Genomic DNA, 19348 nt, shown 5'->3' with positions numbered 1-19348 from the left:
TAAAAGCACTTCAGATTATTTGGCCCTTACCAAATGCAAAGGGCTAAAATATAGTTGTGGATTGTGTTACGAGTTTGTACACCTGCAAATAGGACCATTGTGATCTTACACATTTTTCCTGAAACCCTGAAGTGTAGAGATGACTAAAACTGGAGGGTAGAGTAAGCGCTTTACATGAAAAGAGTAAATACATGAATTTAGTATTCGCAGTAGAGCAATGTGAGGACATGTAAAATGAATGTGAAGTGTCTCTCAGGAGTTAAAAGTTTAAAGAAGCACATTCACTGATCTTTTCAAATGTAGCTTTCCGACCTGTGCTTAGACCTGTAACAACAAAAGACAGAGAAAAGACATTAAGACATGGAGGTATAGAAACCATTTTCGCTTGCCCTGGCAGTCCAATTAATTTGCCCGCGATCAGTATTGACGATTGAAAGTGGATGAAAATGAATCTCCTTCTCCCGGGTATTTAATCTAGACTTAGATGCTGATGTCTGTTGACAGGCGAGGCGAGTCACACCCCCTTTTTTGACGATTTACACCAAGCCAAGAGGACATGAAGAGATCAGAGTGTGCAGATGCTCTTTCACTGTCTGTATGTCCTTTGCTCAGCAACTTCTTCATGGCTTAACATATCCGCCTAAAGCAAGAGGGGTCCAGATGCTGGCTATTTTTGATACCACTATTAGACAGGAAATACTGTCATTTGGAATATTTGAGATGAATAACCTTCTAATGTCCCTTTGCTATCCAGTTAAGATCATACAATGATCTTCTTATGACAGAAACATAAGATGACAGACCAACTGATTTTAAATGTTAAACATTCTGTATGTGTGATATAGATTGTGGATTCATCCTAACTTGAAGCAAATGAGGCAAAATGGAGTGCAATGCTTGGGTACAACTCGTACTCTATATTGTGCACTCAACATGATATAAAAAATTTGGGGGCTGGTATCATTCTGCCTGATGCAACACTGACATTAAAAAGGGAGTTTAGAACACCCGTTTGCCCTTTTTTTTGCAGGATGCAAACGGTATAATAAATGCAGACACAGTATCGTCTTGCATCATAGCAATACAACCCAACTTCCTCTTTTTGGCTTCCTTTTTAGAATTTTCCATCCAGACTGGCTAAATTATTCAGTGATGCCTTTGACAATGAGAGCGATGCATTGTCGAGCAATTGTTTCTGATCTCTCCTTCAACCTTTCCCTCATCTCTCTGCCCCACTCTCCACTCTGCCTCTCTCAGCACTCTGTCTGTCCTTCAGTAAGTGTTTTAGATTGCCTGGAGGCTCAGTGGAAATCAGTATAGATTGACACTTTGACACCAACGTTAATTGCCAATTCCTAACTATCAGCCGTCCGCCTTTGACGGAAGTCTTCCCCTCACCTGTCCTGTAAAGGTTTCTGGTTGTGGCAGAGGTGAGCTTGGATGAGTTACAGTGCTACGATATTTTAAATATGACTCTGGTAGTGAGGTGCTCACTGTTTCTTTAAGCTCCATCAACATTTAAAAGCCAAGGGGCGTTCCTACATTATTCAAAGGCTTTATGAGCAAAAGCTGCGTGGGTGTTGTCTCCATTAGCTCGAAATGTCTCTTACGACAAATGCCTGCAATTACGCGCTGATATGATAGCTGGGCAGACGCACAAAATGGAAGCTGCTTGACACTTACAACTCATTTGCTTAGCAATTTCACACTCGCTCCCTATCATGTATCCAGATATGTCCCCATTAATGCTTTTTAGCAGATACAGTAAACAGCCTTTACTTCTACACAGCTTGTTCAGTCTGGGATAGTCTTCTCACACATTCATCACAGATTTTTATACACAACGAACGCATGGTACCTATTATCTTTGGATGATGCTCATATTCTGCATTTAAAATACATGTGACATCTCTACATAGCGAACACTATTTTTAGGTGCGGGTGTGATGTTCTTTTCCGTCAGTACAGAACAGGGAGAGTGCCATATCTAGGTGAGGGAAGTGATCAGAGTAAGTGGTGCAATTGTGTTGTAAAACGAGACAGCATACAGTAAGTAACCATTTGCTTAAATCAGGGATAGACCGCTGCGCCGATATTGGGCATTTTGACAAATATCGGTATTTGCATTTATTTAATTTTTTTAATCTGACAGCCAATAAAAGGTAGCCTAAAGCTAAAACCATTTTAATTACACCACCCCCCCCCCAGTTAACTTTGCAAGAGATGCTGCTAACCCTGGGAAACTTCTGAACCTTTTGTTTTTGTTCGACATTCAAATATTTAAAAATTTTGGAAAAAAATATTTACTGTAGAAGATTATAGAGCGCTATGGTATTTAAGTATTTAGTTTTTCAATTGACTTTTTTAAGACGTACTGATAACCCTGGGAGAAATTTAAAATGAAGTCTATTGTTTAAGACAAAAACAAAAACGTTTGGAAAAGTATTAAAATGTGTTCAATAAGCAATAATGCATTTTGTATTTTTTATTTTTTTATGATGCCAATCTCCCCTCCATTTACTGAAAATGAATATGGACTTAAAATATCGGTTACTATTTCTAGTAACTGATCACATACATAAACCACTGCATGGTTGCTCATTGGTCGAGCAGATTTGTCATTGCTACGCCATTGTTGAGGATATGTGGCAAGACAAAAAACTTTATTATTTCCTAGATTACAAATTTAAAACCTAAATATAACCCCAAACTATGATCACTGATCACCATCATTTCAAACTCATCTAACATCAGCCCTAAATTGAAATGGTTTACAGATGACCTGATTCCAAAAAATGGACACTGCTATAGACAGTATGTTGTTGTGTTGCATAAAAAAAAAAAATCAGCCATTAGCCAGGTCCACACAGATCTCAAATGGAGTCTTTCATCACGCTGCTGTTTGCTGTCAAGCCCATAACCGGTGGCTAATGCTAGCTACTGTGCTGCTAACCTTAAAATGAGTAAGGAATGTTGGCGGAATCTTAGGGCATTACAGAAATCAGGATTAATAGGAGTGTAACAAAAAAGATTGGAATCTTAAAAAATGTGTTTTGATTTGACAAACCAAATCATATTGTTACACTTTAAAATCATTGTGACCTTCAGTTGTATGATATCGCACCCCATGTATCGCGATATGTATGGAATCTTCTTTTATGCGCACTAGGTATAAATCCGCTATAAATCTATTTAACTTGGCTGATTATTTGTTGTTTCTTTGAATTTTATTAACTTGGGTAGCTTTGGCTGCAGAGTGTGTTAATATGTTGTTACACATTAATATACAAAACAAAACACTACAGCCAAAGCATATTGAATTGAATCGAGATCAATCTGAATCAAACCAAATTGAATTAAATTTTAATACATAATGTCTTTTAACAGTCGTACAACCTGCATTGATGTATTGTCAGATTACCTTTACATGCACATTTATTAGCACTGCTCTGAATTTTTACATTAAGCTCCCGATCTTTTATTAAATGAAGTAGCAAGGGGGCACAATCCATTTCACCACTATCCTTTGTCGTGTGCATCAAAGCATCATGAAGGCTTTAGTGTAGACTTGCAATGCTGGCTGCCCAGAGGTCTTTTCTGTACCCTTCACTTTTATCTACTCTATCATCTTCTCTGCCTCTTTTACTTGGCAACATTTTCACCAAACTGAGTATCTTGAAAGCAAGGTGGCTGCCAAAAGTGTTTTTTCAACCTGACTGCCAGCACAATGAGTTTTACATACCCGGGGCAAATGGTCCTCCTGTTCCCTCTGTTTCTTTGTGTATCTCCAAAATATATATTTTTATTTATGTAGTTTCCCTTAACACACTTACAGTATTTTGTAACTGTTATTTAATGAAGCATAATTTATTAACCCATTCACTGTCAGCTGTCTTCAAAGCAGTTTTCCCCATACTGCCCCTCATTTTCGAGCATTTTGACTGATCTTCAAAGACCAAGAGAATAATGTGTTCTGTGATAATATACTGTAAGCGCCGACCCTACCAAAATAGTAGATAAAAAAAGATTAAAAAAAGTTCATATCTATGGCTTGGTCCCACTAAAAATTGTTTTCTGTTGAAAAAACAGAGAAAATGTTTGTGAAAAAATTGTCAAGCAGAATCGTGACTTTTGACACTTTTTTTTCTGGCTTTTGTGAAACCTGAATCATTAAAAGAACAAAAACAAGACTTAGAATGGGAATTTGATGGCAGAATTCTTAATTTACAGATATACAACGAAGAAATGCACCATTCACCATTGACTCCATGTCGCCTTTCCTCACGATAGCGACACACACTTTCTACTAGATACTGTTGCACATACTTCCTATTTTACATATGCAGAAGTACAAAGTATAAGTAAGTACCTTTCTGATTTCCAAGTTATCATTTCTCTCCCTCATAATTGGCAAGCCACGATTCATCCACTAAATCCTTCTCTTCAACTCAAAAGCTGTGCTGAGCTCAAATCCAAAGCGATGCAACATTGCCATCTAGAGGGCTCTGTTCATTGTTACAGTGGTTTACAAACTTTCAGTTTGACAGAAAAGCTGGGCGAGAGAAAAACGCGCTTTCAACACTTGGGAAATACATCGTATGGCTCAACCTGCAGGAATGAATTGTTTGACAAGATGCTTTTATGTTTTTCATTTACTCTGTCGTGCCTGAGAGTCCAGTAGCCCCTGCTGCCATGGCCGTGCATATAAAATAGAACTATTCTGGTCTGTAGGGACCTCAGCAATTGATCAAGGTCAGGGGCTTGCTCTATTATAGCTGAGGTTGGACAGATGTTATTTTATAAATGGGCACAGCCTTGACGTCAGTCATGGCCAGAGAGGGGATGAAGGAAATGCAAATGACTTGTCAGAAGTTAATCTGTCTTTTCTGTGGCAATGGACTCCTGATTGCAGCTGGAAGTTAAGGCTTTCCCCTGCCAAGTATAGATATCATTTATCCAAGGTTGACTTGGACCAGAGAAGTTTATAATCCGGGAGGAGGCTGTCCAGCCTGGCAGCAGGCAGCTTTTCCAAAATGACTGAGCTGCACTTCCTTTTGAGCTTTCCAAAGACAAATTGGCTTGGATCAGTCCCGCTAGACAGCTGGTTGATGGAGAGGTGAGATGTATAAGGCCCACCGAGGCCTTTTCATCATGACGGCTCTTTTCTGTCTCCTCTTTTCCTCTTGAAGCATGTCACCTGCTGCAATGTGTCATTGTGTCCAGTAAGCTTTCATGCATCACTCAACCACTCAGAGCATACTAATCCTAAAATGTGAAACAAAAAACTCACAAATGCACACATGTTCAACTCAGACACGTCACATTTTTTGTTGTGGGTTAGAGTTATCATTTACATAGGGAAAGAGAGGTAGCAAGTATTTAGCACACATTTTGAAATAAAGTTTATTATAGGTCAAGTTCACTAATATAAGACCACCATGGAAATGTTTTCCCTATTAAATTTGGCAAAGCAATAAGTAGAGCTGTGAGATTAATTGATAAAAAAGGATTTTTGGTTTTTGGGTCAGGACACTTATTTTAATTTTTCTCGAAAAAAAAAAAACGCAATTATATTTATTTACATTATTTATAACTATATAACTCCGGTACGTTGGATGACTGGTTAGCACGTCCGCCTCCTAGTCCAGAGGACGCGAGATCGAGTCCGGCTTCGGCCTTCCTGGGTGGAGTTTGCATGTTCTCCCTGTGCTTGCATGGTTTTTTTCCGGGTGCTCCGGTTAGCTCCCACATTCCAAAGACATGCATGGCAGGTTAATTGAACACTCCAAAATTGTCTATAGGTGTGATTGTGAGTGTAGATGGTTGTTCGTCTCTGTGTGCCCTGCGATTGGCTGGCAACCAGTTCAGGGTGTACCCCGCCTACTGCCCGAAGCCAGGTGGGATAGGCTCCAGCGACCCTTGTGAGGAAAAGCGGTTGAGAAAATAAATGGATGGATAACTATATAACTTTTACTATTAAATATTTATAATTTTTTGTTGTTTTTAAAGGGACATTTTCTCCTAGAGGTAGTGCTTTATATATATATATAAAACACTACCTCTAGGAGAAAATGTCTATATATACACACACACACACACATGTTGCAACTTGCTGTCGACTGAACGTTTGCAAACGTCCAATGGCCAAAGCCAGAAAACAGGTGAGCTGCGACGATAAAATGCCCCCACATGGACGGGTGGGCCCCACAACTCTTTTAAATCCCAGAATGTTGGCCCCACTATGTGACAAAAACAAGATCACACGTGCACACACACACACACACACACACACACACACACACACACACACACACACGGAGTCGTGGAGAAGAAAACAACAACACACAGGCAATATTGCCCAGCCATACAATGAGGACTTTATGTTTTGATTTTATTTGGTGGCTGTTTTCTCAGCTATTAATTATATTTTCTTGTGTTCTTGTTTTTGACTGTATTTTAGGTTTGGCAGTTCACCAGATAATCACTATCACTGTGTCTCTCATAATGGTTATCGCAGCCTTGATCACAACACTCGTCCTTAAAAACTGGTAGGAAAGTCTCCTTTCTTTTGACTCATGTCAAGACAATATGCATAAAACTTGAGTTTTCTTCAGAAATGCCGATAGATTTCTAAAGGACAAGGTATGATTTTATTTTGGTTTCTTGTCTTTGGTGCGTGTTTTTGTAGCTGTGCACAGTCAGGAAATGGCCGCCACAATAGCCATCAGCGCAAGATCCACCAGCAGGAAGAAAGCTGCCAAAATCTGACAGATTTCACCCCAGCCAGGGTTCCCAGCAAGGTGGATATCTTCACTGCCTACAATGACAGCCTGCAGTGCTCTCATGAGTGTGTTCGGACTGCCGTGCCCATCTACACCGATGAGATGATCCAGCAGACGCCTGTCTACAAGACGTCTTACAATGGAAACAGGTACACTAAACAAGAACCCACCATGTTCACTTTATAGGCCTCATTTAAAAAGTGTGTACTGTTACTCAGTGGTATAGTCCAGGGTATACGTTGATACCCACTTCTTTTTCAGTCAGTTTTGCATCTACCCATTTCTAAAGACCCCCTGATGTTCAGTAACATGTGAGGATGGTGAAGCCATGGCCCACCCTCCCCTGCCTCTAATTGGCTGGTAGGCGATAGCTTCGCTGATTAGATTGGCTAACTTTACGCATGAGGACTGATGAGCCAATTGTAGGCAGAATAGGGCGGGTCATAAACAGAGCGAATAATCCTTTAAATAGTGTCTTGAGTGGCAACGGCATTCCGGAGTTTTAGCTCAACCGGAGCGCATCGCGCTCATAAATACTCTGATTATTTGCGGCGTGGTTTCAATCCCCGGAGCGGGCGCCGCCGGTTACACACTTAGCTACATTATCTCGTTTCGTTTTAGTAGCTAGGCTGCTAGTTGATTTTAAAGAAAGTTACGACACAGATTCGGCCTAAGATAAAATTAAGATCTAATAGTGACTGTTTGTCACAATTTGTGTTCATTGTTCACTAAATATTGTTTTACAACATTATACAGTTTATTTGTCGCATGACAAACCCATTTTACATCAATTCAGGCTACTTGTGTTACCAGTAATAACTGCAAACTACTGAAGTCAATCAAGTCATGATAATTTTATTATTGTGAGCAAGTAAAAATGACAGATTTGTCTTACATATACTATCTTAAACAGGATGTTTTTCTGGACTATTAAAAAAAAGGGGGGGTGAATTTTAGAGTATACCCACTTCTCCAAGGACCACTACATCACTTATGTTAATGTGGTATTTCTGAGTCGTACAAGTCGGAATTTGATCAAACATTTTGGCCTCAAAATCTCAAGTTCCAAGCCGCCATGCATAGCATGATTGTACTCGAAGAATTTCCCTCTATTGTTTACTATTGAAAGCATTTCCACTTTTTTGACACATTTTTGAAAGGGAGCTAAGGTCTGTGACATCCATTATTCTGTCATCATTTGTAGTTAGTTAACTTAATTGTTTTTGTGTTTAAAGTGTTTTCCTGAAACACAGATCGAAGACAACAAGACTGTATGATGCAAAGAATAAGAACCAAGAATAGATTATTTACATTTCCGATGGGAAAAAATGTTTTGAAATCGGCCAACCGTGACCCAGCGCAAATTATGTTTGACATGATTGTTCCTCTGCCTATACTGATTATTATTTAGCTGTCTGATCAATCAACTTACTTCTACAATTACATTAGAAAAGCCTAAAATGGCAATTTCTGGTCTTAAATTTGGGGGAATTCTAACTTCAGGCCCCATGACTGGTTATATGGTGCACTTTAAACTTGCACCTCAAAGGTGACTTGTGTTGACAAGTACCTCAAGAATGACCTGATACAAACCTGAAGCAACCTTGCCTAACCACAAATTCAGGACCCGGGATTGCTGGATGAGCAGTAAGCACACTTCTGTATGATTGAAATCTACCAGAGGCTGTTGATACTGCAGTTGTTGTGTTCCATGAGTCGGCCCATGGATGTGGTGAAATGGGTTCTGAAGTCTCTGCAGGAATATTTTCTGCCTGATAGAAATTGGAGAAGGGTTATATTATTTTAAAAAGTCAACTTCACCTCCCTGAAGGCTAGCTATGTAATATTTGACAACTGCAATACGTCAAAGTCGGTTTAATAAAGTAGTCATCACTACAACTTAACACTTAAATCCATGTTTACCTGTTAACCATAGTGAGATCCCAATACAGAAAAAAAAAGTGTTGGTGCAGATATACAGTATTTCACTTCAATTTAGAAGTCATTTCACTTTGTGGATGAAGATGGCAGGCATGGGTAACATTAAAACCTTGCCTTTTTGGAGTTTGATACCTTGAACATTGTATGTGTCGTGTGACGAGAAGCTTCTTCATTTTAACAGCATTCACTGTCAGAGAGGATAACACTTTTTGTCATCTGAGCTGCTGGGCATGCAAAGATGGTCACACTTACTTATTGTATCCAAAGCCTGCAACAGATTTATTATGCTGGCACTGAGGGAAGAGTAATTCATCTGGTACAAACAGTCCAAAGTGTCTTCAATAATTAAGCACACTGCCTACAAAGTGTACTGATGATGAAAATGTGCAAAGGATTTTATTGTTGCTGCTTGTGACCCCTTTTGTTTTTTTTCATTTAAATTCCCTATGTACCTGTGTAGCAATGTTTGTGAAGAATCAATACATGCACCTATGGACAGTATAGTTCAATACATATTGTCCAATTAAACTGCATCATATTTGAATACCATAAGTAGAGGTTCTAACATATTTAAATTTAACTCACAGGCCTTCGCCCTCCGAAAGGCAACTTATTCCAGTCGCCTTTGTGTCCGAGAAATGGTTCGAGATCTCTTGTTGACAAGCTGAAGGCCTTGCTCACTTCCCAATGGAGGAAGAGTGATCCTGAATTCATGCTTTGGTAGGTACTGTACTGTCAATGTCAAAGTATGTGCTGTATTGTGTATTCCTTACTTTTCTCTCTCTCGTCAAAATATTATTTAACATTCAGAGGATGGCACAATCAATCGTTGAAAACTTGATTGTTGATTAAACATCTTGGTGCTTTTGAGGCAAAATAGAGAGCACAATTTCAGCAGAGGTGCGTTTGCTGTCTAAAGAGGTGCATGGCGTCAACTATTGTTGCAAATAAACTGAATCTTCAGCAATAAAGCAGACAACCCAAGTAAGAGAAATTAAACAGAACTATATTGAACAAAAGTAGCACAAGAACACACACAAAAAAAAAAGTATCGACATATATATAAATAAAGACTCGACAGTAAACAAACCGCGTCGTAACGTTGTCGTTTCCGCCCATTAAAATGGCGGCGTCTTGACAAGTGCTTGTTTGCGAACTTGGAACTTTTTTTTTTTTTTTTTTTTTAAAGATGTTGCTTCAATAAGTGTTAAAGCTATCAGAACTACTGTGCTAAGTGACAAATTAACCCATCTTAATAAATCAAGTGATCAATGTCCGCCCGTCTCACGGTTGCAGCGGGGCTGATCAGATTAACGGAGCGAAACTTGTAAATGGAAGATTGGAATAGATCACATTGTGTCACATGTAAACAGGTGACCACAGATCTTCAATCGAAATGATCTCAATCGGAATGACAAACAAAAGTCTGCATATAAACATGGCTATTCAATGAAATATACATCTTTTCGAAGTTCAGTCTAACCAGCAGCAAAATCACGTTTTTTACTTTGTGGTAGGCTTCTGCGTCGGCACTTCCAAATATGGGCATGCTGTCAACCCGTCATTTTGTGTTGCGTGAGTACAATGTGAAAAGGGCTTAATGCAAACTACGTAATTTGTACCAAAACAGAAATACAAAACATTCAGTGAGAGATTCTCATCAAATGAAAAAAATATTAGAAAAAAAATAAGTAGAATGACTCATATAGTTATTTTTATTTATAGTTACTTTTTTTCTCTAAAATCAATCAAAGAATGTAATCAAATACCAGATTTCTAAGACCAAAGAGGAAATGTCACTTGACTTGACATTTTTATACGCCATGCTAATATAATTATAGGCAGCATTTGAAATTCAAATTGTGAAAGTTAAACACATTTTCTTGTCCTGCGGTGTTGCAGGAGACTCGGGGGACTGTATTAGGTCTGCCATTGACCCATATGTGAAAATGAATAGATTTCCTGCAGGTAATGTAGTTGAGCATAAAGCATCTTCTTGATCCTGGACGTACATTTGTCTCAGTCAGTTCAGGTCTCCACGGCAGTGCTCCTGTTGCTACATTTTTCATAGGCACTAAATTCCATATTATCTCTGCACCGACTGAGGCCTTACCTTAAATGTAATGGAAAGGTAATGATAATGTATGTTTTAGGGCGCTGGTGGGAGGGACAGAAACACACTCCAAATAATATAAGTTGGCTGTTACAGTGACTTTACTGCGCTCATAATCAGTTGTAATTATTTTGTTCTCTGCACCTCTACAGGATCCAAATGGACGCAGCGGCTTCTTTTGTAAAGTAGTGTGATCTCATTTTGGACACTGGTGAAGATCTTTATTTTTCTAGAGATGACAAACATCCCAGTCACAGTCCAAACCCACTTCATAGTTCACCGTTAAGATGTGGACTATATACCGTGTTGGTACATTCACAGGACGTGTGGACGAGACTGTGAGCATCACTGATATCTCTAATCATTGATAGATATTTGACATTTGACAAAGGCACCCAAAGGGCCTTCTGCGGGTGGAAGATGAACTCAATTTCTGAACAATGTGCCAATAATGCCACTATGTGCCACAACCTGGATAGAAGGAAGTTGTCATGACAACAGATGGACAAAACAAAGAGCGCTATATTAACCTTGTATCAACATTGTTTTTGTGTGTGTGTGTGTGTGTGTGTGTGTATGTTTTTTAAAGAAATGTGAAAATGCTACAAATGTATTTGGATATGTAGTTTTAAGAACTATTTTGAAAAGGGTTATGAAGTTATTTATTTAAAACTGCATCAGACTGGGAAGATGGAAGGCAAAATATGATGTAAAGTCCCATTTTAAAAACAGAACAGTGCTATTTTTTATATAGGAAACCCTGCCACACCCCTGACAATGAAGATCCAAAAGCCCCTTGAATTTGCCACTCATCATAGACTTCCAACTGAGATTTTCTTTCCTGATTTGTGTGATTTTTTTTAAAGCAGGTTTGCTTGCTGCAATTTAACTGACAGCAGCCTATGTATGTATGGATCCATTAGCCACTATTCAACAAAATGCTTTCAGCTGGACAGGACTTTTAACTGCCTCAGGTCTGTCTAGCTCTCTTAAACAATTTATTATATTACACTCAAAAGCTGTTTTGGGATCAATATTGTATTTGTTCATAAGTCAGCAATCGATCAACGAGCCTCACAAGAAAGAAAGTGTTTGTATGCATGTGAAAAGAAAAGTAATTACAAGATGAAACCGTCTTGAGTGACACTTCCCCAAGTTTATTCCATTTATGAGACCGTAGTTTCATTACCTATGAAGCTAGTTAATATTCATAAGATCTGGAGAAACACGACCAGTTTGCTTTGAATAAGACAGCATAGCAAAATATTATCGATACAAATAAATTAATCAGTTGTACGTGAAGACAAATTAATTCAAGAAAGTGGTATCTCAGGATCCAGGACATGTGCAAAGAACCAAAATTTTGACCCGACAAGTCATTGACGAGTTAGTATTACTCACCTCGGAGTGTGATGCTAAGATTGTTTTCTATTTTTTAACCACGTTCCAAGGGAGGAAAGACAGGAAGGTGTGCTTTCATACTTTATTTTTCTGGTCCAACACAATTGATGGCTTTGTAAACATGCTGTATCCCCCCCCCCCCCCGTGGTTTGGTTTCTTTTCACATGATGGTTTAAAAAAAAAAAATCAAAGAGAAAATAAAAACATCCTTTATCTATTTGGTCAAATGATGTGCACACGAATGTAAAGAGGAATAAAGTTTTATTTCCCACAACATGGCTGAGTGCACTTAAAGGGGACGTCGCAAACTAATTAACCAGCATTTGCTTTAGTCTGCACCCAAGTACTTACCTGACTAAATAAACCACATTAAGAAGGAATATAAACACGAGATGGATCAAAATGGGCCAAAAGATGTTAGTGTGAAAGCACCCTGCAGTCTCTCATGAGATCCTCCTAGCTCCAATCATTTCACTATGCGAGGATGGATGACGATAGCGCTTTCAGGAAACCACTACGAGTCTACTTTTGTATGTGCTGTCGGTTTGTACAAAGCACAAATACATTTCTGCAAATCTAAATGTTTTTGGCTGTAGATAGCAGTTGACAGATGCGGACTAAACTGCATTGGTCACCAAGGTGATTATGGGTTTATGGTCGTTTCCTTACAATACATCACAGCAGGTTTGCCCCCATGAGATCATCATCATAAATGCAAGCAAGCCATTTCGGAGGTACCCAGACGGCCTGGGACAAAAACACTGTGGTGCAAAACTGCTGTTTGCCCATTTCCAACATGAAAACCACTCTTATGAATGACATTGACCGGTTCAGCCTGACTTGTGTGTCAGGCTGCCGACTTGCTTCTTTCACATAACATACATTATATATTTTTGAATGAAGAGTGTTATCTTAATAGACAGAGGGTTATGAGAAAATGTATTATACACGTGTAAATGTATTTTCTATATATTTGCTTCTATTTGTGTACAGGTGTGTAACTTTTTTTTTTTTAACAACTCGCCCGTTTTTGGCAAGGTTAAAAGCTAGGTCTGAGATAGTGTCTTTGTTTACATGTGTAATTACTATATTTCTTTTAAAACACAAAACTAACCTTGTGCCAAGCTTCTCACCTGCACTTTCAAGCAGTACATGTATTATATCTTTAGTCAACCAGTATAATACTTCTGTAGACGCTGCAATTAGATCAGAAACTGGAGCGTAATTTCCGGCGGGAATGCCGGGAAAAAGCAGTGATGATGAGACATGTTCGTTTCTTCTGTTTTCATGGTCGGCTGGGAAACCAATGACTTATTGTCATTTACATGTTAATTATGATATACGGTGTTTGATCACATAAATAATAAATGGTATAAATCTTACAGTAGCTGCCAAGAAGCCAAGCAATTGCATTTGAACAAGATGGTGTTACATTCATTTACCACACTTGTCCGTTGTTTCATATTTTGTCAAATCAGATATGATTTGTCACAATATTTGCTGCAATTATGTCAATAGGGAATTACGGATTTTGAATTAATAATCACGAAAGGAATGTAAAGGGAAAAAAAAGATTGGATTGATGTGTATACGAAATTAATCTGAGCCGACTCCACATGCCAAGATTTGAGCTGTCCCTGATGTGATATGGAAAACTTTTATCAAAGTTTATCAAAGGATAATCTTGGTTTATTTCAACTTGGGCCTTATCCTAAACTCTTGCGTGTCTCTTGAGTTGCAAGTCATAGTGGTCGGTCTTCTGCGAGGTAAATAATTAATAAAATAAATGAAATATTTAAATATTGGATGGCCTGTCAAAAAGCTTCTGCAGAGACAGTCACAGTCCTTTGATGAAACTCAGCCCCTCAACTTTTGATCCCCTGATTAATCTCCCAGTGTCACCAAGCGCTTTTGGTTCGTCAAGGAATGTCTCTATGCTTGCATGGATTGCTTTAACATTTACTGAATTTGTTTGTCTCCCTCCCCTCTTAATGTGCTGAAACATCATCAACATGTCTCTCACCTCGGTGAGCATGCCAACACTTATTTATTTGTCAAAGGGGCTATCCACTACATTTTGCATGACAGTGCTTTGTACCTCATTTGTTTTGCTGCCTTGCATGGGGTCATCTTGTCATTCAATGAGCAAGTAAAACTTGGAGCATGATGTCTGCTTTTCCCATACAACATATCAACAATCTTAGACTGAATATGTAATGGCCTCTTGCAAGCTAATTATATTGCCCTCCTGCCACTGAAAACAAAGCTAATGGAATGCTAATTAGGTTCCTGGTGGAGACACAAATTACTTATTTACAATTCCATGCGGTGGGAGGTGACTAATTATAATAAGATTAGCGTTGATGCTCTGCTCAGAAATAATCAATCACAAACATAAGACCCAAGTTGCACTAATCCCGAATCACACATAAAGTGAAAAATGTACTCCAACATATCAAAGCCACACAGACAAACATTGACCATTGGGACTGTTTCGGCTCCCTGAAAGACTGTGAACATATTTTAATTGTTTCTGAGTTACTTTCACTGTATTAGGCATCTGTAAAATATCATTTTTGCTCAACGCTTAGTTGTAACATTTTATATCAATATAATCATGCCAGGAAGTTTGAAACTTGAATAAATTTATTTGAAAGAATTTATATTCCAACTAGAATTTCCGTAACTCAGTCTGAGGTGTGGTGTTCATAAAGCATTCCAAAATTGCATTTAGCTGGGGAAAACAACACTCATCAATTCTTCCGATATGTAAGGAAATGACTCGTGCTTTGTTGGCTTTTCATTTGTATCTAGGTGTTGCCTATTAGATTGGTGTATTGTAATGATGTTCACACAACAACAACAAAAAAAAAAACACAAAACAGTGCAGACAGGCAAGTAGCTGAAAATCTTGACAAAACACCAAAGACTTGACATGCCTTTGTGACAAATATTTTTTTTCACCGTTTCCTTATCTCCCCATTAAAGCTCCCCTCAGCGCAAACAATCAATCAGCAAGAAATATGATCAAGATGGAGACGCTGCACTGCCAAATAATGCAAAGTGTAATCCAATGACATGCCAGTTGTGTTAATTAGAAGTTGGCAAAAACTTACTCTAAAAGAAAATATAAACACAACACTTTTGTTTTTTCTCCCATTTTTTATGAGCCAAACTTAAAGATTGAAAACTGTCGATGTACATAGAAGGCATATTTTTCTTAAAAAAAATAAAATTAAATTAAATCACATACTGTATCTGTCAAAATCTGTCAATGAGCACTTCTCCTTTGCCGAAATAAGAGCTCATCAGGATGCTGATTGTATCATGGTTATTGCACAGGTGTGCCTTAGGTAGGCATCTCCTTTGCATAGAGTGGATTAGGTTGTTGATTGTGACCAGTGGAATGTTGTTCTGGCTATTGGTAGGAACTTCAACACACTGTCGTTTGGACTGAACTGCTAGTTCAGCTTGGTTCCATCACAACGCACCCCCGCCCAATCCATCCTTCTCGTCTCCTACATATACAAGTCTTGAGATCTGTTGTAAAAGGTCTGTATGTGCGATTTTTTTTTTCCGGGCTCACACTATGCTCCCTTTTTGTACGCATGGCTTGAACCTTGACTTTTGTTTCCCTCGCCCTCCCTAGTGTCTTCCTTTCTCACCTAACTTCTTGAGACGCTGAAAAGCGAATACCAACAGGCCTTTCCGTCCTGTTTCCCTCTGTCAGTCATTGTTATTCATATTTCTTGGGTAGGTTGTGCCAGTTAAGTCAATGTTGTTGCATGTGTAATGACAATAAAGATACGTAGATATATTCATTTTTATATACGCCAATCCATAACATCCCAAACATGCTCAGTGGGTGACATATCTGGTGAGTATGCTTTGTTTAGATCCTCCCTACATGGGGCTCTGCATTATCATGCTGCAACATGAGGTGAAGGTCGTGGATGAATAACTCAAAAAAGAGCCTCAAGATCAGGTGACGGTCTCTCGTGTGAATTCAAAAGGCTGTCAATAAAATGCATCTGTGTTTGTTGACCATAACATCCACCTGCACATACCATAACCCCGCTGCCACCGTAGGCCAAACAATCCACAACAGTGGCATCAGCAAACCGCTGATGACTCGCCATCTGCCTTGTACCGTGAAAACGGAGATTCATCTGTGACGAGAACATCTCATAAAATGTCCAGAAGGCATCGATGTGAGCATTTGCCCGCTCAAGTGGGTTACGATGACAGATAGATTAGTTTTCCTCAGACGGTTTTTGATCGTTTGTGCAAAAATTTGGTTGGCTTGATGCTGGTTGTAAAGGTCCTGCATGGGCTGGTGTGGTTACACGTGGTCTGCAGCTGGATGTACACTCTAAAAACAGTTGGGTCAAAAATAATCCAACTATGGGTCAAGAAAAGACCGATTCTCTACATGGGTCTGTTTGATCCAACTTTGAGTCAATAAATGGGTCTTTTCGTGTAAAACAACTCATAAATATTGATCAGATCTTTTACTTGGGTCAAAAGGTTGGATTATTTTGTATAAAACAACCAAGAAAGTTGGACCAAAATGACCCATAAAGTCGACTGATGCTTTTTTTTATTATTATCCATAATTGGGTTACATTTGACCCAACAGTTTTTGGAGTGTATTGCCAAATTCTCCGAGACGGCTTATGATAGAGAAATAAACACTCAATTCATGGACAAGATCTCTGGCGCCCATTCCTGCTGTTAGCATGCCAATTGTATGCTCCCTCAAAACTTAAGACATTTGTGACATTGTGCTGTGATAAAACTGCTTCTACTTTAAGAGTGGTCTTTTTTTATTGAGGCCAGCCAAAGGCATAAATGTGCAATAATCATGCTGTCTAATCACCAGCATGATATGTCATACCTGCGAGGTTGATTGATCATCTTTGGCAAAGGAGAAGGGATCACTAACAGATTTGTGAAAAATATTTCAAAAGAAACCGGCCTTTTGTGTACAAAGCAGATTATGCATTCACAAGAGCAAATCCAGTGTATGAATACTCTTTAATTATCACAGTTGTGTTCTCACTTGCCAAGAAATATGCAGTGAGATGGAATACTTGGTGAAGAAATGGTTCATTTCACAACTTAAAATGAGTCATGGGGGGGCAGGATATGTTGATCTTGGGTTGTATAATTGTGTGTGTGTGGGGGCGGGGGGGTCAAAACTTCATGTAATGTCCACTTTAGCTCTTTTCATAGGGACTATCCAAACCTATCCTGTTCTGTCCTGTTTGTAAGCTATCAACACAGGACAAAGGGTTGAATTTGACCTATGAAATTGCCAGCTTCCATGCGATCAGAGTGTGAAATGCAGCATCTCTCACTGCAAGCATGCTTGGTGGCCCTTTGTGTTGGAAGCAATTGTCCTGTCACAGACGCTTTCTTCTCCATGCATCTAATGATGTGAATGTGCAAAGTTACAACAGCTGTGTGAACATGACATCCCACTTTGACAAATGTGGTCCCACAATTACAGGTGGATAAATGCGGGCTCTAAAGTTACGCCTCTAATGCGCCAATTTGCTGTGAAGGAGAAAGCATCGGATAAACTGTGTATACCGCCACATGAAATAATACACAACTCTTTGTTTTGTCCTTACAAAAAAAATTAAAAAGCGGCGCTGCCAAGTAGCTGTGATCACTTTTTAATATAGCCACAATTCCAAGCAATGCCATACGCCACGCCCTGATTCAATTAACGGTTCCACCGCAGGTATACAAGAGGGGCAGCTGGATAGACCTCACCAATGGATTAAATTTTAGGGAAAAAGATGTAAAATGTGACACCTCAAGGTGCTGTATTTTTCTTCCCATTGTGTAGCATCCCAAAGTAGCACACCAAACTGGAGAGCTGCTTCTAAAAAACAGGCCTCTGCTCGTTGGACAAACTGACTTTGGGCTGGTTTTCTGGAGAAATGATTTCAAAACTGTATGCATCAGAAAAAAAAATACACATTAGCATTGTCTGACAGACTTGCAGCAAGTCAAGAGTTGAAGTACAACTCCAGTCAACGCCAGGCCTGCTGTTTCAGATGGCTTCTGCCTCAAACCACACAACATGATTAATAGGAACCAATAATAAAAGGACACATGGATACTATCTGCTAATCCAGCCACACAGGTAGCAAATCTCTGTCAACCAATCAAATTAACAGTTTGTAGTGCCTGTTGCGGGAAAAAAAAGAAAAAGAATACACCTGAGCACTGAGGAAATAAGACATGTTTCAAAATGCAAAGATAGAATCAGGAATACATGAACCAATGTTCTTTTCCACGGAGAAATACTGATATCATATTAGAAAAATGATACTGATATCATATTAACAAAATAGAGTGGAGTTGTCTTATTTGATTTGGTTGAGAGGGATGGGGGACACTGTTTTTAAGTACAATCACAATTCATAGCTATCACGAGGAAACTTGACTCAAGTTGTGTTGTTGCCATCAAAATGAAAGGTTTGTACTTTGTATCTAAAAGTTTTTATATTTGTGTTTAATATATACATGAGTACCTCTGTCAACTTTTGTACAAGACCTATGACTTTACGACCTGTATTTACAAACACGTACAAACAACACAACTCACAAAGAACTCTATCTCTGTGACGGCTAAATGTTGTAAACTTTAATTTGTTTTATCGTTAACAAACGCACCTCTTCCTTTTTGTAGGTATCGGTACACATTACAATTTCCAAGTGACTTTGTTTTGGTTACTCTTGTACTACTAAGCTCTGTATTTGCAAGCACTGTAAATGCTCATTGGATTCGTCCTCTGTACATTTAGTACTCTGATGTTGCTCTTAATAAAATGTAAAACAACACGAGCCTGTTCTATAATACGTTTGTTGAGATGAATCCCAGTGAGAAGTGCTCAGGACAAACTGCACAAAATAAAAATAATGATGAATTTAAGCTTTACTCTTTATGCATTTGTGTATTTCCTGTTGTACAGCTGCTGTGCTATATTAGCATTTTAATTAAAGCATGCCTTGCTCAAAACGATGTAGGCCTACTGTGTTAGAGTTGTACTGTCAACAAATTAAAACATTTACTAGTTTTCATTTTGCAGTGACG

General features: G+C 38.8%; 1 protein-coding gene across 1 annotated transcript in view; it reads left to right on the top strand.

Moving 5' to 3' along the window:
* Positions 1-19095, top strand: part of ajap1 (adherens junctions associated protein 1) — a 55973-nt gene extending 36878 nt beyond the window's left edge. Inside the window, exons 3-6 of the mRNA XM_077544939.1 lie at positions 6461-6548; positions 6689-6931; positions 9311-9443; positions 10989-19095. Coding sequence (XP_077401065.1) covers positions 6461-6548; positions 6689-6931; positions 9311-9383 — 404 coding nt within the window. The 3' untranslated portion in view covers positions 9384-9443; positions 10989-19095. The remainder of the gene's footprint in view (positions 1-6460; positions 6549-6688; positions 6932-9310; positions 9444-10988) is intronic.
* The last annotated feature ends 253 nt before the right edge of the window (positions 19096-19348 follow it).

The sequence above is a fragment of the Vanacampus margaritifer genome, chromosome 1 (assembly GCF_051991255.1).
Source record: "Vanacampus margaritifer isolate UIUO_Vmar chromosome 1, RoL_Vmar_1.0, whole genome shotgun sequence".
NCBI classification, from domain to species: Eukaryota; Metazoa; Chordata; class Actinopteri; order Syngnathiformes; family Syngnathidae; genus Vanacampus; species Vanacampus margaritifer.
Note: the sequence above shows the minus strand (reverse complement) of the source record. Positions and strands in the feature narration are given on the sequence as shown.